This window comes from Galleria mellonella, unplaced genomic scaffold (genome assembly GCF_026898425.1).
Source record: "Galleria mellonella isolate WM207_F2 unplaced genomic scaffold, CSIRO_AGI_GalMel_v1 utg150, whole genome shotgun sequence".
NCBI lineage: Eukaryota > Metazoa > Arthropoda > Insecta > Lepidoptera > Pyralidae > Galleria > Galleria mellonella.
The window spans coordinates 1,056,947-1,081,918 of record NW_026442002.1 but is presented as its reverse complement, the minus strand read 5'-3'; the positions used below and the strand labels follow the sequence as shown (position 1 = coordinate 1,081,918).

General features: G+C 36.6%; 3 protein-coding genes and 1 non-coding gene across 15 annotated transcripts in view; 3 read left to right on the top strand and 1 right to left on the bottom strand.

Moving 5' to 3' along the window:
- Window positions 1–2,053, bottom strand: part of LOC113513993 (titin-like) — a 43,909-nt gene extending 41,856 nt beyond the window's left edge. For 11 of the 12 annotated variants that reach the window (XR_008252515.1, XR_008252516.1, XM_052892082.1 and 8 more), the window contains exon 1: window positions 1,948–2,053. Coding sequence is in view for 10 of the 12 variants with exons in the window: in XM_052892082.1 (XP_052748042.1) it covers window positions 1,948–1,976 (29 nt within the window). In the remaining 2 variants the exon portion in view is untranslated. Of the gene's footprint in view, window positions 1–181; window positions 513–1,947 lie in introns of those variants that run through there. The other variant, XM_052892074.1, reaches the window with a different exon arrangement.
- A 499-nt stretch (window positions 2,054–2,552) lies between these two features.
- Trnad-guc (transfer RNA aspartic acid (anticodon GUC)) lies at window positions 2,553–2,624 on the top strand. The gene has a single exon. It is a non-coding gene; the product is annotated as a tRNA-Asp (tRNA).
- A 9,929-nt stretch (window positions 2,625–12,553) lies between these two features.
- On the top strand, window positions 12,554–19,583 carry LOC113513992 (uncharacterized). Its single transcript, XM_031911939.2, has 6 exons — window positions 12,554–12,763; window positions 13,335–13,444; window positions 14,836–14,950; window positions 15,759–15,849; window positions 18,333–18,432; window positions 19,436–19,583. The coding sequence occupies exons 1-6, from the start codon at window positions 12,640–12,642 to the stop codon at window positions 19,535–19,537; spliced, it is 642 nt and encodes a 213-aa protein (XP_031767799.2). The 5' UTR covers window positions 12,554–12,639; the 3' UTR covers window positions 19,538–19,583.
- A 2,754-nt stretch (window positions 19,584–22,337) lies between these two features.
- LOC113513990 (gelsolin, cytoplasmic-like) overlaps window positions 22,338–24,972 on the top strand; it is a 32,725-nt gene continuing 30,090 nt past the window's right edge. Inside the window, exons 1-3 of the mRNA XM_052892258.1 lie at window positions 22,338–22,481; window positions 23,407–23,481; window positions 24,498–24,690. Of these exons, the coding sequence (XP_052748218.1) occupies window positions 22,419–22,481; window positions 23,407–23,481; window positions 24,498–24,690 (331 nt within the window). The 5' untranslated portion in view covers window positions 22,338–22,418. The remainder of the gene's footprint in view (window positions 22,482–23,406; window positions 23,482–24,497; window positions 24,691–24,972) is intronic.

The following is a 24,972-nucleotide window of genomic DNA, read 5'->3' as shown; positions in this document are numbered from 1 at the left end:
ATAAAAAAAAAAATATTCTTCATCTATACTTTTTGGTAGCTAGCCGACAATCTAAGCACTACATATAACTGTTATTTTTAGATAAATCGATATTGCAAATATACTGGCAGCATAATTACCATATCCAAGCGTAAAACATAGCCGCGTTTACTATAAATGGATCTAATATCTTAATACATACGATACTATTATAATCATTCCAGTAAAATCTTGAAATAACTCGAGCAAGAATTGACACTTCACTTATATTTTCACTGCTCATTCTGCCTTAATTACAACCTTGCTAAATTGTACTAAATTTCCTTGATTACAACACTTCATAAAAAAAAAAAAAAACACTTTTATTTTTTACGAGTATAATGCAGATTTTCCCGCCTTTTATTTGGCGGGAATTATTTTGTGTCACTTTAATATTAATCTATCTATAATCTATGCCTGTGAACTGTTCTAATTACGTCACTATTTATTTTTCATATTTTTTTAAATGTTTCTGCTATAAGTAAACTCTATATTGCCGCGGTTCAGAGCAAATTAATTCTGATGTTTATTTTTGGCTATAATAACCTAGTGGAGATTTTGTCACGATGCCATTATCGTGCACTTAACTACATATATAAAACTGTTGTAAGGTCATTACTACCTTTAACCCTTAAATACTGGGGGGAAAAGGATTGTTAGTAATGGAGTTCGACAGCCCCATTGCTAGCAATATGCCTTATTAGGTCGACCTCCACGTGGTTCCTGGAAATCATCATGAACAATTCTTGTTAAATTCGTCACGATGGACTAACTGACCTGCTTCATCCTCACCTATCATCCTTCACTGGTGCCCCGCCGGTGTATACCGATAGCGAGGGTGGGGCTACCATTCCATTATCATCCATTAAAAAAAAACCCTTAAATACTTGAAGTTTCAAATTTGATACCAGGATTAACATTGTTTCATTGTTAAATAAATTTAAATGTTTTAATTACCGTAATGCCTAAAGTATCAAAAATAATACAAAATGTTTTTTTTTTCAAAACAAATATATAAAAATATCGTTTGGATTCTTTTTACTATTTTCCCCCATTAGTAAACACAGTAAAGGGTACACTTATATATTTTTTAATTTGATTTAAAAAATAAAGCTTTTAAGGATATAAGTATATATATATATATATATATCTGATATTAACAAATATACCTGATATACAATTCTACTCTTGAGAACTAAGCTGAGGGCCTACCATGAAATGTTTTTTGAAATTTCAGAGCCAAACGAAACAGAAATTTGATGTTAAAATTACATACGAGTAATACATGCCGTTTGGAAATATTAAAAATGTTAAAACATTGTTCCTTTGGACTTTTACGATAGGATGTATGACGAACGAAATGTTAAACTCCATTTATTGGTCCGATTTTGGTATAAACAAAAACACGAAATTGAGTCTGAAATTTCGGAATTTCATTTCATAGTAGATCCGCTGTTAGCTTCGTTCCCTGTAATTTCAAAGCCACGAAACACAGGGATTAGAGTACAGATGTTTATTTTTATTTTCAAATAATCGAATTTTTTAAGTCTTCTCAAGTTGCATGTAGGTATATTTGAGGTCGTATATCTTATGTCACTGTTTGTATATATTACTTATGTATATATCGAAAAAAGCATGTATTTAAAATAAATTTGTACCATTTATCATGTAACCACAATACAAGCTTGATCAATTTGCAACTAGATGGCGTTGTATAATTGATATATCTAATATTATTTTATTATTATTTATTTATTTAATCCCATTATTAATTGCCACTATATTTAAATATATATTTTTTAATAATTCACATTTTTTTATAAACACACACAACACAATAAAATACTAGCCGCAAACGAAAAAAAAAAATAAACAATATTTTTAAATGTAGAAAAAAAAACATTCCAGTAAAAAAAGAAATTAACTCACTTATTTTTATAGACCAGGTAAAACTTCATTGTTTCGACCGACCACAGACAATAAAATAAATAAATAAATATCGTTTCAAACTGTCGTTTTCGTTACCTGTTCGCGAATGAAAAAAAAAGATTGTTTATTCTCAACTCTCGTTTATTTTAACCCCCAAAAAGGTCACACTTTAATTAATCATTATTGGCACGTTGCAACAATATTGATGTGTCAAACTCTATTTTTGTCTTCGTGGCTTTATTTTGGGTTAATTGTTTCTGTACTATCCGTATTTTATGTTACGTACATCATAGTACATAAATTTAGATCTAGGGATCCCGATCCATGTGTAATTAGGTACTTCTGAATGGATAAAAAAACCATACCGCGGTAGAATATCGAAAACATGTAAAGATGATAAAAAATCTACAATTCTAATTTGGAACGTTATTTTTTTATAATTGTCATAGACAAGAGATCAATGATAATGCAAAGGAAGAACATTGATAACTTTAATAGCAGGTAGTGATTTATCTCAGAAAGAAAATACCTAATAATATGTCATAGATAAAAAAAGAAATATATATACGTAGAATAATATAAATAATTTGGAACAAATTGCTAAGTCTTCGGTAGTATAGTGGTCAGTATCCCCGCCTGTCACGCGGGAGACCGGGGTTCAATTCCCCGTCGGGGAGGACTTTTTGTAGTAAGTTCTTTTTTTATAGAATTCAAAATTTTTTCATTGTTTATTGTAATATCAAAAAGAAAAGTATTGTAATATTATTTTTTTTTTATTAAATTAGCCCAAAGACTAACGCTTAAGGGATCAAAGATATTTATTCAAGATCGTAAAAAAAACGCGGAATACTTCTGATGTCCCAGACGCTCATATACTACGGTAACCACTTACCATCCGGCGGGCCGTATGCTTGATTACGTTCCATAGTGGTATAAAGAAAATTAAAAAAAATAAATCATACTGTTAAATATACAGGTGGACCGGTATTTATTTAGTCAGAACTGACAAAAATATGACGTACAAACACAAATGTTTACATTAATTAATATAATACATGCTGGTGTTTTTTTTTTTTTGTTTGGTGAAAATGGTATGGTAACCCCGCCTGCGCTAACGGGATACGCTGGCGGAGCACCAGTGAAGGGTGATAGATGAGAATGGAAACAGGCCAGTTAGTCCATCATGATGAATTCATCGGGAATTAACCACGATAGTTTCTAGGGAGAACCACGAGGAGGTCGACCTGGTTGGGTATATTGCTAGCAATGGGATTTTTAGTCTTCAATACTAACATACCAATACCTTTCCCCCCCGGTTTGAAGGGTAGGATATGGCAGTGAATTTACAGGGTACAGAAGAATAACACCTGAGTCCTCAGGAATGTCCCCGCATGGGGGGTATCATGGGCGAAACAGTATAATCTGTTATGTCCATGGTACTGCTCATGTGTATAGGCGACGGTTACCACTTTCCATCAGGTGGGCCGTCAGCTTGTTTGCCATTCTAAGTTGTATAAAAAAAAAAAAAAGAAATTAATTTATGCTTGAATGCCAATTTGCTTGTAGCAGATATATGTACTGATTTCACAGGCAAAGCCGGGGAATACAGCATGCATGTTATTTCATATATGGTATTTAGTTTTTTGTTTTTTTTTTTTGTTTTTCATTCTTTTATCTCTTTTACTGTGTATTATGTGTATGTTTGTATTGTAATTTGTGTGCTGTAAGTAATGTAAATAAATTATCTATCTATCTGTCTATAAGTCGTTATTGTCAAATACCGTTTGACTTCATTCTCCGCAGCTTTTTTGTCGTTTTTTTGATGTAAGCCACCGTGTTTTCTGCAGACCAGCCACTTCTGATTCATCACCTGTAAACAAAGATAGATTTACTGTGTATAAGATGTAGTAAACTTTTGTATTGTAATTTGTGTGTTCTTTGAGCTAGTACCAGCTCATTGCCACTAAATCATTACATTATAACTATAAAAACTATTCTGTTTTATTCTTATAAGATCGTTATTAAGTCAACAAATTATTAGAACTATTGAGGACAGAAAGGGAAAAATGTTGGGACCCTTGATACGACACGCCCAACTTATGAACATTATAATAGAAGGTAAGGTAGCGCGTTGGGGTGCGACAAAATCAGGCAGATCAAGGAAGCAGTTGGTGTCGTGTCGTATCAAGATGTAAGAGACCGTGACAATCCATTCTGCAGACCAGCCACTTCAGCCGGTGATTCAGGTTTTAATAATTCCTTCACCTATAAAAAGATTGATAGATAGATAGATACTCTTTATTGTTCCCTCCATAAGATTACAATAGTAAACTTATTATAAATACAGGCTCGCCACTCAACAACCTTTCTTCCCCATCGGTTGTCGGTTCTTCGAGCTACGTGACCAGCTCATTGCCACTACAGCTTGCCTATCATTACACTGTGATAATATTATAAAAACTATTCGTAGATTTTATTCGAATTAGCAATGAGGAGTTCCTGCTTAGGGTTAAGGCAAAAAGACAAATTATTAGAACTATTGAGGACAGAAGGGGAAAAATGTTGGGACACTTGATACGACACGACCAACTTATGAACATTATAATAGAAGGTAAGATAGAAGGGAGGAGGGGGAGAGGGAGAACGAGGCATAGTTACATCAGGCAGACCAAGGAAACAGTTGGTGTCGTGTCGTATCAAGAGGTGAAGAGACTCAAGAGATTCGTAAATTTTAATAATTCCTTCACCTATAAAAAGATTGATAGACAGATAGATACTCTTTATTGTTTCCTCCATAAGGTTACAATATTAAACTTATTATAAATTCTCGTTCGCCACTCAACAACCATTCTTCCCCATCGGTTGTCGTTGTCGTTTTTTAAGCCATATATTTCCTAAACACTTTTAAAACACTAAAGCACTCGGAAATACCTTTCTAAAGAGCACTGTAAAAAGTTAATAGCATCAAAATTGAGCAAGTTATGATAAAAATAAGATGACACTTTCAAATTTTTTTTGGAAAATAACGAAAACTTGCACTACTACTGCCCACTCACTACTTCCTATGCCACTGCGTCAGGTTGACTGGAAGAGATCTCTTTTAGAGATAAGTTCGCCTTTGCTAACATTGTTATTAACTTATTGTTGTTACTGTATGTTTTAGTGCAATAAAAAATATATAAAAATATAACCTACAAAAAAACCTGCAAAAATTCAATGTTATGGTTATCCATGAAGGACTTTCTTTTTTTTTAGCATAAGTGACGACCTCAAATTTTTTGCCCGGTTAAGAATGTTTATTTTTGAAAAAAGTATAAAAATCGAAATTTTTCAAATTATCGTAAATTTTGTTTTCTTTTTAAGAAAACAACTTCAAAAATGTTGGATATTCGTAAAAATTATAAAGAACGAAATTTGAGTCCTCTTTTTTTACAAAGATTTTGGTTCTTTTGTTTATTTTTATAGGTAGAAAAATAACCGAGATAGAGACGTTTAAAGCCTAAGTTTTACTGCGAGAACCATGTAACCGGAACCTTTTAATGCTTTTTCCTTTAAAAAATAAGAGCTTTAAAAAATATTATTTGAGACAATCTTATAGCTCTTGAAATTACCTTTCAAACAGTTTTTGGATGAACCTGATATCTTAAAAATTAACGGAGTTATTGTAAAAAACAAATTTTATTTTTTTGGAATAATTTTTGGAGCAGAGATTTGATATGCATATATTATAGGAAAACGTGACAATAGGTACATGCTTACTAAATACACATATAGGTGTGTGTATGTATGTTTGTAATGAATAAACTCAAAAACTACTTTGCCGATTTCAAAAAATCTTTCACCATTAGAAAGCTACATTCGCCCTGAGTAGGTAAGATTAGGAATACTTGCTAAAACTTTAGTAACGTAACTCGAGGTGTAAAAAAATGCTATAAAATATCTTTGGTCGCGCGCGCTGCGGAAACTATTGGTGATAGAACAAAAGTATGTTCTGCAATATTGAAGAAAATATCGATAACTACAAAAACTTAGCGACACTATATGTCCAACTATTATCGTTATGTCACAATGACCACTTTTTAAAATGTTGTAAAAATGTCCACCCGTGCGAAGCAGGGACAGGCTGCTAGTGTATGTATATATTTATTTATTTAATATATTGTATTTATGTTTCTATTAGTCTATTTATATGTATATATCAAGCTATTGCTTTATATTTCCTCTATTCAATAATGCACCGCCTACTTATTTCTCTGTTCGCCCAATGGTCGACTGGTAGAGAATACCGTCCGGTGTTAAGTCCGCCATATATGTACATAGTTTCACTGTACATTTAAAGTTTAAATAAAAATTAAAAAAAAAAAAACAACAAACGAATTGAGTACCTCCTTTTTTGAAGTCGGTTTTGAAAACATTCCGTCAAATCAACAAAGAAGATCGACTTAATTTATACCGATTTTGTATTACGCAATTTGATCTGTCGCCAATCGTCGCGCCAATGGCAAGCCGGTTGCCAATTGTTTATTTACAGCATATGTACTATGTCAATGCCAAACTTTGATCGATCGGTATAGATATAGGTTTTAGGGTTCCGTACCTATATTGAAAGATAATAAAAGTACCTCTTTTGTTAAGGGATTGGCTGGAAACCAGCGCTGTGCAGGTGGGAATGGTGCCAATAATGTGCAATACCAGTCCCATTGCTAGCAGTATACCCTGTCAGGTCGACCTCCACGTGTTTCCCCCTGGAAACCATCGTGCTGAATTCCAAGTGTATTTATCACGATGGGCTAATTGACTTGCTTTTTCATCTTCACCTATCATCCTATGCGTATACCGATAGCGCGGGTGGGGTTACCATTCCATTATCATCTATTAAAAAAAAGGCTATCGATTGTATAGGTTTTAGGATTCCGTACATGGAAATATAATAAATGTATCTCATGTAATCTATTTAATATATAAAATTCTCGTGTCGCGATGTTTGTTACTTAACTCCTCTGAAACGGCTTTACCGATTTTTATGAAATTTTGTGTGCATATCGGGTGAGTTTGAAAATCGGCCAACATCTATTTTTCATACCCCTCAATCATAAGGGTGACCCACCCCTAAATATTTATTATTTATTGACATTTTTTTTATTTTTATTTTATTATGAGTTAGCATTCAAAAATACATACAACTTCAAATTTTTACCCTTTCACCCCTGTTTTTTAATCGTATTTTTTTTTTAATATTTCGCAATAAGTTTGCAAGATGGCAATCAAATATAATAATTGAAGCAGGTACGAGAAATTGTCGTGTCTAGTTTACAATTACAATTTGCTTTAATTATATCTTTTTTTCTCAATTTAAATTAAACGCCAACCCCTTTGTCTGGTCAGCTAGTACATATAATAAAACTGTAGAGGTCGAATGTCTGTACATAGAGAAAGAAAACGGTAAAAACCGAGTCAGGGGGATGTTAGAAGTGAAATAGAACATATTCAGATTTTTTCAAATTTTTTTGTTTCTCTGTCTGTTTGTACGGGCTAATCTCCGAAACTGTTGGGCCGATTTAAATGAAATTTTGCATGGCGGTACCTTACATCCCTGGTCAACATTTTAGATACTTATAATCATGGAAAATTAAAGAGTTCCCGTGGGATAGTTAAAAAACTATAGTAACTTGTACAGCTTAGTACACAACCTACTTAAGTAAAGTCATTTCGACTTAAAACAAAGAGTGAGAACGACACGTCATTTGTTAATTTTAATCGATACATACTAATATTCCCGGACATAATAAACAACAAGAACACAGTATATGATAAGTACACACATCACGGGCGGCGGTACAGATCTAAACCAGCGGCATTGCAAATGTGCTGACCCCTTTTAAAAAGGACAAGGTTATGTTGTCGTACATCAAATACTGCTGTTGGAGTTATTCCAAAGCTATATAATAGCACGGTGGAAAACCGCCCATATAATAACCTATATAATAGTGCGTTATCTACCCTTTGTCTTTTTCTCAATGTCCTCTACCCAAAGGTTGTCTGGAAGAGATTGCTTAGCGATAAAGCCGCCTTTTGTATCACTTCTCATTAATATTAAATGTATTTATATATTATTTGTAAATAAATAAACATAACACACCTTTTTGGGCGGTCGGTTAAAAAAAGACGTGTAAAGAACTAACCTTCACAACAGTTAGGGGCATTTTGAAATCCACGCCTCCTATGAGACGGAAACCCCACGCCTGATCACCAGATCTCGTTATGCTCACCTCCAGCTCCATCTGTTGGTGGAAACAGTAATTTATCAAAGGAAGACTACACTCCCTCTGGTGATACATACGTATAATACCTATGTTGGGGGGGGGGGGAAGAGATTGTTAGTAATGGAGACTGAGAATCCCATTGCTAGCAATAGCAATATACCCAACCAGGTCGACCTCCTCGCGGTTCCCCCTGGAAACTATTATGGTTAATTCCTGATGAATTCATCATGATGGGCTAACTGGCCTGTTTTCATTCTCATCTATCACCCTTCACTGGTGCTCCGCCAGCGTATCCCGTTAGCGCAGGCGGAGTTACCGTACCATTTTCACCCAACAAAAAAAACCTATGTTGGGGGTGAATGGGTTGTTAGTAATGCGGACTACCAGTCCCATTGCTGGCAATATACCCTGTCAGGTCGACTTCTAGTCCCCTCTGGAAACCATCGGGCTGAATTCCAGATGTATTCATCACGATGAACTAACTGACCTGTTTTCATCTTCACCTATCACCCCTCACTGGTGCCCCGCCAGCGTATACCGATAGCGCAGACGGGGTTACCATTCCATTATTTTTTCATTAATTTATCATCCATTGAAAAAAGCTGTTATTTTTAATGGATGATATTTAATGATAAAAAACCTACTTCGGTACGCCAAAGTCCCACACATGGGTACCTCTGTCCCACTCGTGTTCCTACCATAAAGTATGTACTATGGCTGTGTTTCCATTAGAACTCACATTCAAATCATTTTTATGCAAATAGTTTACGAACTCTTTTAAATTGGTTAATGCAAAAAGCATTAACCAACTTCAAAATTAAAGAGGCTATCAATATCGGTTGTCTTTTTTTACATTTGCCACCCCATAACTCCGTCAATACTATAAAAAAAAAATACTAAACCGATTTGAAAAAATAGTTCTTTTTTATCTGAAAAGACATTTTTTTTATACATCTTAGAATGGCAAACAAGCTGACGGCTCACCTGATGGAAAGTGGTAACCATCGCCTATAGACATGAGCAGTACCGTGGACATAACAGAGTATACTGTTTCGTCCATGATACCCCCCATGCGTTGCCAATCCTGAGGACTCAGGTGTTATTCCTCCGTACCCAGTAAATTCACGCCATATCCCACCCTTCAAACCGAAACACAGCCATGCAAACACAACTGCTTCACGGTAGAAACACGAATGGGACAGAGGTGCTCAAGCAATCGACTTCTGTACAGTCTCCCTCTGGTAATATTAGTATAGATTGTCTACCCTGTTAACTAATACTATATAACCGATCGTTCAGATGAAGTAACAATAAAAAATAGTAAATAAATTAATACATATAAGCTACATATGTTTTTCGAAAAATCTATCTACCAATTCGAAGCCGGATTGAATAGCTAGTAAGGAATGAACTCAAAATCTTCTGAACCGACTTCAAAAATACATTCACCTACATGTAAAGCAGAGATGGCCAACTAGTCGATCGCGACTATTAGTCCAGTCGATAGTGGCAAAGCGAACAATATAATATTTTGCTAATCCAGCGGAAGATGCTCGGACGCAATGCTCGCACAAAAATAAACAAGTAGTTACTAAGAATAATTTGCAGTTTTACGTTTTCCCTCTTAATAAAATAACAAAATACTACATTGGTCACAGCAGAATATCAGTGTTTTGCTCTTTTAAGGGCAAAGCAATAAACTGAGTTGTGACCATTTTGTGTTACTATGGCACACGCATGAAGGAAAGGAAAGAAAGGAGATTGTTAGTTTACATATTTTGTTTTTTTTTATTTGTACTTTTTTATTTTCATTCTTTTACCTCTTTTACTGTGTATTATGTGTATGTTTTTTTTTATTGTAATTTGTGTGCTGTAAGTAATGTAAATAAATTATCTATCTATCTGTCTACAATACAACACAATTGTGTACTGAACTATGTCGTTTCATTTGTGATTTCAACAAGTATGTAATTGGTCGATCGCACAGGGTCTCGTAAGTAAACAGTAGATCTTGGGTCTAGTCGAGTCATGAATTTACTGGGTACAGAGGAATAACACCTGAGTCCTCAGGAATGGCAACGCATGGGGGGTGTCATGGGCGAAACAGTATACTCTGTTATGTCCATGGTACTGCTCATGTGTATAGGCGACGGTTACCACTTTCCATCAGGTGGGCTGTCAGCTTGTTTGCCATTCTAAGATGTATAAAAAATAAAAAAAAAGTAGGCCACGCCTGACTTATAGAATAGCTACATTACCAGTGATTAAAATAGGTTATAAATTATTTAAAAAAAAAAATTTTAATTCCCTACGAAAATCACAATAAAACAACCCAATAAATACTAACCTTTTTTTTTTTTTGTAAACTCAAAACGAACACATTTACGAGCACAGTTTAACTGACCACTTGTACTATAGTTAATTGGTAACTGAACTGTTAAACTTGGCAGTGGTTACTGACCGCATTTCTTTTTCGACTCAGAACCCAATACAGGTCACGTTAGGGTTCACTAATCGTTCGTGGAATAAAAAAATAAAATGTTTTCTAAGCCAGAATAGAATAGAAATAAATGTTTTATATATTTTATATAGAAAATAAATAATTATATTATTTATTTACATAAATAGTAAATATATAATTATTTATTTATATAAATAGTAAATATATAATTATTTATTTACATAAATAGTAAATATATAATTATATTATTTATTTACAGAATGTCAGTGCTTTGCTCTTTTGGGGGCGAAGCAATAAACGTGAGTTGTGACCATTTTTTATTGCTACAGCACACGCACAAAAGGATGAATTATATGAAATGAATGAAATGAATTTATTTTGCTAGAATGTAGGTAATTTTAGATGATAGAGGTTTATATTTCCCGTGTACATCCTGCCTCTATGTCGGCGTGCAAATTTTTAACAATATAAAAAATATATATATATATATATATATATATATATATATATATATATATATATATATATATATATATATATATATATATATATATTCTACATATATATACAATATTTTATTATTATTTATTACAGTAAACGGAAAATAAAAGCCTGTACAATAGTCTTTAGATAGTAGTAATAGTAATAAATAATTACTTGACTTTTTATGTATTTTTTTTTAATAATTTCCCTTATCTCGCTTTTTATATATATATATATATCTGTTGTAATTCGTGTGCTGTAAGTAATGCAAATAAATTGTCTATCCATCTATCTATTTTCGAAAAATATAATAATGTATCAGTGAGAGATTAATTCAATAAGTAATTTTTTGATTCATAAACTGTTTCAATATGTACTGTAATCCACCCTATAACACGGTAGATTCGTCCCGCGTTATAGAACAATTCGCTGTAGAAGTATTCTCGTATAACACACTTGTACGAGCCTGTATAACGAGCTTGTACGAGCCCGTAAAACGAACTTGTACGAGATCCTATAAAGCATCGAGTCTCAAACACGGGTCAACTTTTGTCAGCTAAGTGTTAAATTAGCTGACAAAAAACTCGTTTTTTTATCAATATTCTGTATACTTACGCACACAATGTATCTTGACGTATCTATAGTTAATTATTTTATAAATAGAATAAGTGTTTACGCATTAAAAAGATGGAGAGATTATAAGAGAAAATAAATATAGAAGTTATAAAGGAATCACTCATAACTATTTATCACGCAAAATTGTATGAATAAGTTGACACGTTTTTCTCAAAATATTTGTATGGAGATACTCTATCTATATAATCTTTTTTTTTTACAACACAGGAGGCAAACGAGCGTGCGGCTCATCTGATGGTAAGTGACTACCGCCGCCCATGATCACCCACAACACCAACGGCATTGCAGGTGTGCTACCGGCCTTTTAAAAAGGAATATACTCTTCTCTTGAAGGTTATGTTGTCGTATCGGTTCGGAAATACTGCTGTTGGAAGTTTATTCCAAAGAGTGGTTGTGCGTGTAAGAAAGTGCCTTGAAAAACGTACAGTGGATGACCGCAACTCGTCCAGATGGTTGGTATGAAATTTTAGTTTATGGCGGGTTGTACGGTGGTGAAAATCAGCAGCAGGTATCAGTCCAAACAATTCCTCAGATCTCCCCATGATAAATTCAGTAGAAGATACTTATAAAAAAAAAATGATAGGAGCAGTTTCAAGAAAAAATTACAATGAGAAAACAATGGCTTTCTTATTAGCGATAGCTGATAGGGTTATGTTGTCGTATCGGTTCGGAAATATTGCTGCTGGAAGTTGATTCCAAAGTGTGGATATCGAAACCTCATTTAAACGCGTATTCCCTATTGAGTCATAGCCAACATGTAAGAAATTTTTCGAAAATCTAGTCGGCTCAAAACAACTGTACAAAATATTACTTACATTTTGTTTTCCAACAACAAATTTAATTAAAAAAATGCGCCTGCATTTAATCGTGCTCTCCATATTGCTGTTCACGTGTGCGTCGTCTAAAAATAGCGTGAAATCTCTAACGGAGTCCATGGGACAGGAGGTGATCGAAATTGGTTCTCCCATCAAAGGTAAAATACAGTAAACTAGCGTGCCTCCCCGCCTTCACAGAGTTTTTGTTAATAAAACATATTATATGTTAATTGCTAGTAATATAGCTTTATACAGGTGCAAGAATTTTTGAAATTTTGTAACTAATTTTTAGGTTTCAAATCTATCATAGATAATCCATTCATTGAAAAAATTATATATATATATATATATATATATATATATATATATATATATATATATATATATATATATATACCAGAGGGAGACTTTGTACAAAAGTCGATTGCTTGAGTACCTCTGTCCCATTCGTGTTTCTACCGTGAAGCAGTTGTATTTGCATGGCTGTTTCGGTTTGAAGGGTGGGATATGGCGTGAATTTACAGGGTACAGAGGAATAACACCTGAGTCCTCAGGAATGGCAACACATGGGGGGGTATCATGGGCGAAACAGTATACTCTGTTATGTCCACGGTACTGCTCATGTCTATAGGCGACGGTTACCACTTTCCATCAGGTGGGCCGTCAGCTTGTTTGCCATTCTATGTTGTATAAAAAACCATGTTGGTGATGGTTGATAATCTTTCACAGAACTACCAGCAGATATAGAAGAGGAGCCGTCAGCCGAGTTGGATGGTGATGAAAAGACCACCATCACCACTCAAACAACCACCAGGAAGATCACAGCGAAAACAACTAACGTAAATAAAAATTAAATCAATTAATTGCCCACTAGTAGGATACCGTGGGTTAATCCTATTTTCAATAATAAATGTGAAAGCGAGTTTGCTTATTACATCATAACGACATAACCAGCCATTATAAACTTTGGTATGGCACTGAATTTATAGGAAATTCACTGCCATATCCCACCCTTCGGACCGAAACACAGCCATGCAAACACAACTGCTTCACGGTAGAAACACGAATGCGACAGAGGTGTCCAAGCAAACGACTTTTGTACAAAGTCTCCCTCAAGTTAGTTCGGTTTTCGTGAAGTTTAAAGAGAGACGCTGCTGCTCATTAGTCAACCATTAAGTTCCCTTAATCGTCTCAAGAGCTTCACCGACAAGAACGCAGGTCCCGGCATAGAGTATATTCCTTTTGAAAAGGCCGGCAGCACACCTGCACTGCCGTAGTTGTTGTGGGTGATCATGGGCGGCGGTAGTCACTTACTATCAGGTGAGCCGCATGCTCGTTTGCCCCGTGTCGTAAAAAAAAAATAATAGAATAGACCAGCCCTTCCTTTCTCATGAATGTCATATACATAGTCACATGCACTGAAGTAAAAACTCGAAGGGACGTGCCATGTTAGCGTGACAATCGGAACACCAAATTACAACCATCAAAGAGTATGTTTCAGTCTTGGCCAACCATCCACATGAACGCATTATGTGATGGAAAGTGACCTCTGCCTACCCCTCTTCTAACTGTACCTGTTATTTATTTATTTATTTACACTAGTCACAAAAATGAAGGGATATAAAAAAATCCAAAATTTTTGGATGATTTTCAACGAGCTGTAACTCCGAGGAAAATGATGGTACAGCAAAAAGAAAAAAGCTAAATTGTAGCTCCAAGTGTCTAGTTTTCAGACGTGACCATGAATATTTTTTATCATTATTTGGTTTGGAATAATCTTAAGAAAAGTACTAAAAAAATTAGCAAATTTTTTTTTACCCAAAAAAGGCTTAAAATAAATGTATTTATTTGTATTTAGAATAAAATATCAAATGGTAGCAAATATAATGGACACACACAATGTATTTTATTCATATTTCCTTTTTTATTATTATTTTCATTAAACATTTTCGCGACTGACTCTTGGCCACAACAGAATATCAGTGTTTTGCTCTTTCGAGGGCAAAGCAATAAACTGAGCTGTGACCATTTTGTGTTACTATGGCACACGCGTGAAAGAAGAAAATTGTTGTTTTATATATTTTGCTTGTTGCTTTTTTTGTTTTTCATTCTTTTATCTCTTTTTACTGTGTATGTCTGTATTCACGTGTATGTTTGTATTATTATTTGTGTGTTGTATGTAATGCAAATAAATTATCTGATCATCATCATAAAATAAATATTGTTTTAGCTACCAGATACCCGAAGGAAAGACAAGGAAATCGATAAAAAGGACAGTTTGAAGCCTGAAGATGAAGAGGCGAGGATCGAGAAGGAACTAGCTGAAATTTATAAAGACAATATTGGTAATTTTAATGTCAAAAAGTCTGTAACCATATTTTCCTTCAAAAAAGTCCCTTCGTGAATATTACTTCAAATTAATACAACAATGAATAGCTTCAGTATTGTATGACTATTACCAGAGGGAGACTTTGTACAAAAATCGTTTGCTTGGCCACCTCTGTCCCATTCGTGTTTCAACCGTGAAGCAGTTGTGTTTGCATGGCTGTGTTTCGATTTGAAGGGTGGGATATGGCGTGAATTTACTGGGTACAGAGGAATAACACCTGAGTCCTCAGGAATGGCAACGCATGGGGGGTATCATGGGCGAAATAGTATACTCTGTTATGTTCATGATACTGCTCATGTGTATAGGCAACGGTTACCACTTTCCATCAGGTGGGCCGTCAGCTTGTTTGCCATTCTAAGTTGTATAAAAAAAAACACGTCTCTACACGGCATTTTTAGTTTTATCTACGTTAATTCTTTTAGTTCAAAGTTCCCGCCAAATGTACGTATAACAAAACCAGCGAGTGGCAAGCAGCCTAACAATAATTACGTACAATACTGTTTTTGCAGATTTTTTTTAATGGGTGAAAATGGAATGGTAACTCCGCCCGCGGTATCGGTATACACCGACGGGGCACCAGTGGAAGCTGATAGGTGCGAATGAATGCAGCTCAGTTGGCCCACCGTGATGAATTCGACAAGAATTAAACATGATGGTTTCCAGGGGGAACCGCGTGGAGGTCGACCTGGTTGGGTATATTGCTAGCAATAGAATTCACAGTCTCCATTACTAACAAACCCTTTCCCCCCAAAATGTTTTTGCAGATTACAAGGATAGTTCGGAGTCAGTGAAGGAAATGACAACGACATCTGAAGAGGTTGCCTACCCGGCGCTGAGGCAACGCACGGGAAAAGAGTAAGACATTTTAACTGTACTAATCTATACCAAGCATTAAGTACTGTTTTTTTTAATGGGTGATAATGGAATGGTAACCCCACCCGCGTTATCGGTATACACCGGCGGAGCACCAGTGAAGGTTGATAGGTGAGAATGAAGCAGGTCAGTTAGCCCATCGTGACGAATTCAACAAGAATTGTTCACGATGGTTTCCAGGGGGACCACGTGTAGGTCGGCCTGATAGGGTATATTGACCTGCTTTCATTTTCATCAGTCGTCTATCACTGGTGCACCACCAGTGTATATTAATAGCGCAGACGGGGTTACCATGCCATTATCATGCATTAAAAAAAAGTCCAGAAGAATGTCAAGCACGTCACTATTTATTTTTTTTACAACTACGTAGGTTTAAAATAGGTTGATAACCTACAGTCTTATCTCTGACAGAGATCTCTTCAAGTCAACCATTATGGTATAAATTAATAAGAATTTATTTTATGTTCATAAACTCAATGCACTTGTATGTATCTGCCAATCTTAGATTATGTCTTACTGTCCGACTCGCCCCACTGAAACTGTGTAGAGATGTTGCATCTCTGTGCATCTTCTACCGAATTTATCATGGGGAGTGTTTTGAGGAATTGTTCGGATTGATACCTGCTGCTGATTTTCACCATCGTACAACCCGCCACTAACTAAAATTTCATCCCAACCATCTGGACGAGTGGCGGTCCTCCACCATACGTTTTTCAAGGCACTTTCTTACACGCACAACCATTCTTTGGAATAAACTTCCAGCAGCAGTATTTCCGAACCGATACGACAACATAACCTTCAAGAAAAGAGTATATTCCTTTTTAAAAGGCCGGCAGCACACCTGCAATGCCGCTAGTGTTGTGGGTGATCATGGGCGGCGGTAGTCACTTACCAGCAGGTGAGCCGCATGCTCGTTTGCCCCCTGTGTTGTGAAAAAAAATGTAGATAGAGCATCGATCCTTAAAAACAAGTCAACTCTATGTCAGCTAATTAGCTGACTCGGTTTTTTTTTATCAGTGTTCTATATACTTACGCACACAATGTATCTTGACGTATTGTTTAATAAATAAAATGAGTGTTTACGCATTAAAACGATGCAGAAATTATAAGACAAAATAAATATAGAAATTATATCAATATGATGCCCACAGCCACTTTCTACCATCGTACGGCTCGCCATCGACAGGGAGTTCATCCTCATGTCCTACAGCCTCAATGGTCGCGTACTGCGCGGTTTCAGAGATGTTTCCTCCCACGAACACTCAGGTTGTGGAATGAGCTTCCTGCCGAGGTTTTCCCAAGAGACTACAACATGGGGTTCTTCAAAAGGGGGGTAAAGAGGTTTCTTCAGGGTCGGCAACGCGCGCGTAGTACCTCTGGTATTGCAGATGTTCATAGGCTACGGTAACCGCTTACCATCAGGTGGGCCATATGCTCGTTTGCCACCTCAGTGGTATAAAAAAAAATGTATAGAAATTACAAAGGAATCACTCATAACTATTTATCACGCAAAATTGTATGAAATGGTTGACACGTTTCTTTCTCGAAGCATTTGTATGGAGACACTCTATCTATATACATAATCTAAGCTGTCAATCTTAACAGAGACTGCGCAGTATAGTTTTTTTTTTAAACAATGGAATAAAAACAATATTAGCGCTTTCATGTCTTTGTTGTAATCATATAAAAATCGCCTTACTTGCAATTTCCCTGAATCGATAGATTAGATAGCGGATTTTGTTTTAGACGTGATAAAAAATTGGAAGTAATATACGATAATGGCGTCATTTATTTATTTATTCTTTAATGACCACGTTACAGAAAATATTTATTTATTTTACACTTTATTGAACCATTTATAAAATAGTAAATACATTTAATTGTAATGAGAAATGATATAAAAGATGGACTTAGGGAGAGGGAGACTTTGTACAAAAGTCGATTGCTTGGGTACCTCTGTCTCATTCGTGTTTTTACCGTGAAGCAGTTGTGTTTGCACGGCTGTGTTTCGGTTTGAAGGGTGGGATATGGCGTGAATTTACAGGGTACAGAGGAATAACGTCTGAGTCCTCAGGAATGGCAACGCATGGGGGGTATCATGGGCGAAACAGTATACTCTGTTATGTCCATGGTACTGCTCATGTCTATAGGCGACGGTTACCACTTTCCATCAGGTGGGCCGTCAGCTTGTTTGCCATTCTAAGTTATATAAAAATAAAAACTTAATGCTATATGGCATTCTTCCCCAATCGACCTTTGGCAAAAGCTTACCATGCTCGACAAGTGTGTTGGCAACCGAAATCAGGCTTTGGTGATGTTTTAAGAGGGCCGCTGCTGCCCATCCCTCGCCGTCCCTTAGTCGTCTTACGACACACACGGGAAAGGAAGTGGTGACCTATTCTATGCCGGGACCACACGGCAGTTATTCATGTCTAAATGGCGCTGTGGTATTTCATTTCTTACAGCTTCAAGTTCCAACCGGACGTCACGAATAAAGCCGCCATAGAAAAGTTCAGAACCTCAGTTGATGACATCAGCTGCGGGAAACTCAACAAGCTAACAGTCGTAAGAATTCTTCTTATGGGATGATAGTGGTATGGTAGCCCCGCCTGCGCTAACGGGATACGCTGGCGGAGCACCAGTCAAGGGTGATAGATGAGAATCAAAACAGGCCAGTTAGCCCATCATGATGAATTCATCAGGAATTAACCATGATAGTTTTCAGGGAGAACGGCGAGGAGGTCGACCTGGTTGGGTATATTGCTAGCAATGGGATTCTCAGTCTCCATTACTAACAATCCCTTTCCCCCGCAATAAAGATTGATAGGTGACGATGAAAGTAGGTCCGTTAGCCCATCGTGACGAATTGGACTAGAATTAATCACAATAGTTTCCAGGGGGAACCGTGTGGAGGTCGACCTGATAGGGTGTACAGCTAGTAATGCGGAAATTAGACCCCGTTACTAACTGTAGTGATTAAGGACATCTATTACATTCAGTCACTAACCTTGCTTGCAGAAAGATTCCAATTAATCTTGCAGTTATAAGAGAGAACGGAACTAATGAACAGCAATCGACAATAACATTTAAACACTATTTAATATTTTACATTAGGTAGGATTCGTAAAGACAGAAAGATAGATGTCAGATGAACTAAAAACTCAAACGTCACAATGTTTCTAAATTATGCAAACATAAAAGAGTCTTAATACTATATTGACGTAAAAAAATTGTTGGCGCAGTTAAAAGAAGGAGGTAGCGGAATGTATAGCTACACTAACAATCCCTTTCTGCCCACGCTATCGGTGTACGCTGGCGCTAAAACTAATAATGTACAACCAATGAGTCTGGAAGGCAATTTGTCTCACAACTTGAAAAAATGGCTCCAGTAGTTCAGCATTTTTATCACGTTTTACTGTTGAGTTAATATGAGAAGCTCAAAATCATTATGTATTTAAATATTTTACATCATTTTCGATCCTTATTTCTTTAAAAATGATGTTACCAGTTTAACTACTTGATAGTATAACTACTTGGTAGTATACAGTCTCGATTATTTTTATTTCAGACGGAGTCCACAAATTCTGGAAGTCAGCTTCAAGTTTCATCACTTAAATTCGGTTTTACCTTACTTATTGTAGCTAATTTCAAATCTTTTGTGAACCATTGAACTTTTACAAAGAGAAATGTAAAATTTTTGTGTAAAATAAAGTTTCTTGTTTAAATTTATTTATCAATTGATTTAAAAATAATTAAAGATTTTGTCCCGCAAAAGAAATTGACGTCAATTTTGATAATACTTGTTAGTTTGATCTAAAAACTAAACTTTAATAGAGGGAGACTTTGTACAAAAGTCGTTTTCTTGGGCACCTCTGTCCCATTCGTATTTCAACCGTGAAGCAGTTGTTTGCATGGCTGTGTTTCGGTTTGAAGGGTTGGAATGGCGTGAATTTACAAGGTACAGAGAATTAACACCTGAGTCCTCAGGAATGGCAACGCATGGGGGGTATCATGGGCGAAACAGTATACTCTGTTATGTCCATGGTACTGCTCATATGTATAGGCGACGGTTACCACTTTCCATCAGGTGGGTCGTCAGCTTGTTTGCCATTCTAAGTTGAATATAAAAAAAACTTAACTGTACTGATTCTAATTTCTCCTCCTTTAATCAAAGGTTGTCTGTAAGAGATCGCCCTAGCGATAAGGCGCCTTCTGTACCTTTATGTGTATATTTCAATCTGTATTTATGTTACTGTATTTCACTTGAATTATTCACTTGTCATTGTATATTTTTATTTATGGTGCAATAAAGAGTTAAATAAATAAATAAATAATATTCCTATGAGACTAATCTGTAAGTAGATTTTAAAAAGAATTTTCCAAATCGGTTTACATTTTTAAAAAGTATTATTATTAGAATGGCAAACAAGCTGACGGCCCACCTGATGAAAAGTGGTAACCGTCGCCTATAGACATGAGCAGTACCATGGACATAACAGAATATACTGTTTTGCCCATGATACCACCCATGCGTCGCCATTCCTGAGGACTCAGGTGTTATTCCTCTGTACCCAGTAAATTCACGCCATATCCCACCCTTCAAACCGAAACACAGTAATGCAAACACAACTGCTGCAAATAAAACGTTGAAACACGAATGGGACAGAGGTACCCAAGCAATCGACTTTTGTACAAAAGTTTAATGTTTAAATCAACATAACTCCCATAATATGTCTCAATTTGAAGTCGGTTTTCCTTCGTGTAAAACAATGTCAAATTATATGGACTTAACATTCGACCATAGGGGGAGGGTATTAGTAATGGGGAGGTTAGTCCCCATCGCTATCAACATACCCTATCAGGTTGACCTTCACGCGGTTCCCCTGGAAACTATCGTGACTAATTTATCGTTGAATTCGTCACGATGGCCTAACTGACCTGCCTTTTCATCCTCACCAATCCCTCACTGGTGCCCCGCCAGTGTATACCGTTAGCACAGGCGGGCTTACCATTCCATTATCATCCATTAAAAAAACATCCGTCTATAAAAATAATTACTCATAACACTGTATGTATGTATTTTTATATTTTATATTAGGCGATTAGCATTCAACGAATGACTCTCCATCCATTATGTATGATTCATTCCGAGATATCGATTTTATGTTAAGGTATGTACAGCGGGTTGATATTATTCAAAACTTACACTCCGCCATCAGACTTCGCACGTATAAATACAATTTTATTTAAATTGTCAACAAAAATTCACATCTCCCCTCTTAAGGAGAGGAGATGGCAAACTAACCCCCGACAGAAGCACAGTCGGCCGGGGTTCAGGGCCCCGAGGGAGAGAAACCGGCGTACAATGCGGGCAGTATCTAAGAGTGAGCCGCCACGGAATTCCAACCGCCTGAGGTATTGTTCCAGACTAGTTGGGATAAGACCGTTCACCGACGAAACGATTGGAATGATTTCGTTGGACGTCTCCCCCCCCCCCCCGCACATTTTGGTCACCTCGTTTTTTTTTATTTTTATTATTTTAGCCGTTAACTGTCCACTGCTGGAAATAAGCCTTTCCCATAAGAAAAGTTTTGCCAGTAGTTGCCACGCTTGGCAGGCAGATTGGTAACCACAGTTAGACTTTTAGAGCTATTCAAAGAGGGACGCTTCTGCCCATCCCTCGACATACAATGCTAACCAGACGATGTATTATACAGTTTAATTCCAAACAAACACAGCGCAATCGGAAACTTACTTTTATTTGACACAAACGAGCATTCTGCTCACCTGATAGTAAGTGACTACCGCCGCCCATAATCACTCCCAACACCAAAGGCATTGCAGGTGTGCTGCTGGCCTTTTAAAAAGGAATATGCTCTTTTCTTGGAGGTTATGTTGTCGTATCGGTTTGGAAATACTGCTGCTGGAACTTGATTCTAAAGAGTGGTTGTGCGTGGGAGAAAGTGCCTTGAAAAACGCACGGTGGTGCGGATGTGTATGGTGGTATTAATTGAACATGCATCAATATAGTTCTTCTCCAGCTTGTCTTATCTTACCAGAGTGAGACTTTGTACAAAAGTCGTTTGCTTGGCCACCTCTATCCCGTTCGTGTTTCTACCGTGAAGCAGTTGTGTTTGCATGGCTGTGTTTCGGTTTGAAAGGTGCGATATGGCAGTGAATTTACAGGGTACACAGGAATAACACCTGAGTCCTCAGGAATGGCAACGCATGGGGGGTATCATGAGCGAAACAGTATACTCTGTTATGTCCATGGTCATAACAGAGTATACTGTACTCACGTCTATAGGCGACGGTTACCAATTTCCATCGGGTGGGCCGTCAGATTGTTTGCCATTCTAAGTTGCATAAAAAAAGCGAAGAAAGCCACAGGTCTAACTAGTTAATAGATGATCATGATAAACCATAATCTAAACTATAATCATACTGTACACAATCAGATAATGGCTGACTCAAGCGATAACATAAAAAACATTCATTATTTTAGTCTACAGTTATTTCGTTGACGCGTCGCTTGTGTTTTTCGGTGAGAAATGTCGCATCCAGCGTTCCAGGACGCGGGAAATAATCCCGGTATTGAAATATGGGCTATTGACGTAAGCTATTATGTACTATTACCATCATACGATCCATTATAGTCTACAATTCTGTTGTAAATATTAATTATTTATTCCCTCTCGCGCCACTTACAAACTTCTATCTGTTCTCCTTTAACCAAAGCTTGTCTGTAAGAGATCGCCCTAGCGATAAGACCGCCTTTTGTACCTTTATGTGTATATTTTAACCTGTACTCCATGCTATTGTATTTCACTTGAATTGTTTATGTCTTTGTTTTTTTTTTGTTGATGCAATAATGAGTTAATTAAATAAATAATTGTCCCGAGAGCTCCCTCCGAATGTAATCAGTGACGAATGGTACCGTCCAATCGATCCACGTTTAATTCGTACTACAGTTGGACAGCGGCGGACTGGTTCACGGCCGGGGCGCTTGTTGGTTTGTTTACATTATAATTAAATTCTATTGAAATAAGACTATATTTTCAGTGTTCATATCAAGCATATGTTTTTCACGTGTTTTTTTTTTATGCACCTTAGAATGGTAAACAATTTACTGGGTATAGAGGAATAACATCTGAGTCCTCAGGAATGGCAACGCATGGAGGTGTCATGGGCGTAACAGTATACTCTGTTATGTATGTTATGTCCACGGTACTGCTCATGTCTATGGGCCGTCAGCTTGTTTGCCATTCTAAGTTGTATAAAAAAAAAAAACTTAATGGTCGAAGGAGGACGGCAGCGTCCCTCTTAAAACGTCACTGAAACCCATCCAACGCGCCTGCGAAGCGTTGCAACTACTAGCAATACTCCCCCTCCCCCCCCCCCCATTATGGGGAAGGCCTATGGTGATATGGTGATGATGATGATGACTTGACATACCCACAAAAAAACTTTTGAACATTCATCTGGAACTGAAGCTCTTTCTATTCTCTATTTGTTAAAAATAAATGTTCTTTTTTACAGAAATTCGAACCCGTACCTATCGATTCAAATAAATATGGAAAATTCTACAACGGAGACTCCTACATAGTGCTCAAGGTAAAGTGAAAGTGTTAAAGCGGGACCGGGAGGGCCGTGCCCACCCCAGAATTGTCTAGTGAGTTATCCGCTTCTGAAAACAGCTTATTTGATAATACTGAACAATAACTATAATAAACTGTGTCTAGATAAAGAACTTTTACCTTATCTATATCCATCAATATATTTGATAACAGATAATAAATATAAAAATAGGTTATATTATATATAAAAATTACTAAAATAAAACGATTAAACATTTATTTTTAAACGCTTTGTATAATTAATTGAATTTTTTACATAATAACTAAATTGTATTTCAAAATTAAACGTACCTCAGTGGTGGCAAAATCAGTTACTTTTATTTGAAAACAAAATAAACAGATCTCTGTCAGAGATAAGTCCAGCCTTGCTCACAATATTTATAAATAGATTATTTTATATGTAACATACAAGTGCAATAAAGATTATATATTAAAATTTTGATTAAATTTCTATGGAACCAATTTGTAAGTATAATACTTTAATATAAAAAATGAATCCTCCACATCGGTTTACAACTGACGGATTTTTTTTAATGAGTGAAAATGAAATGGTAACCTCGCCTGCGCTATCGGTCTACACCGGCGGGGCACCAGTGAGGGATGATAGGTGAGGATGAAAAGACAGGTCAACGCGACCTTAGCCCATCTTGATAAATACACTTGGAATTCAGCACGATGGTTTCCAAGGGGAGGGCACGTGAAGATCGACCCGATGGAGTATATTGCTAGCAATGGGACTGGCAGTCCGCATTACTAACAATCCGTCCCCCTCACAATGGGGCTTTTTTTATACAACTTAGAATGGCAAACAAGCTGACGGCCCACCTGATGGAAAGTGGTAACCGTCGCCCATAGACATGAGCAGTACCGTGGACATAACAGAGTATACTGTTTCGCCCATGATACCACCCCATGCGTTGCCATTCCTGAGGACTCAGGTGTTATTCCCCTTATCATATATCTACCCTCCTCAAATCATTGTCGCTTTTGCAGACGACTGGAGATAATACATCATCTCTCTCGTACGACGCCCACTTCTGGCTCGGCAGCAAGGCGACACAGGACAAGATGGGGTCAGCCGCCATACTCACCGTGACATTAGACGACATGCTGGGAGGGAAAGCGGTGCACCACAGAGAAGTGCAAGGCCATGAGTCCAGCCGATTCTTGGGGTACTTCCAACCAGGTTAGTCCATACACAGCCATCAACAAACTAGAGGGACACTATACAAAAGTCGTATGCTTGGATATTTGTTCCACTCGTGTTTCAACCGTGAAGCAGTTGTGTTTGCATGGCTGTTTCGGTTTGAAGGGTGGGATATGGCAGTGAATTTACTGGGTACAGAAGAATAATACCTGAGTCCTCAGAAATGGCAACGCATGGGGTGTATCATTGGCGACACAGTACACTCTGTTATGTCAATTGTACTATTCACGTCTATAGGCTACGGTTACCACTTTCCATCAG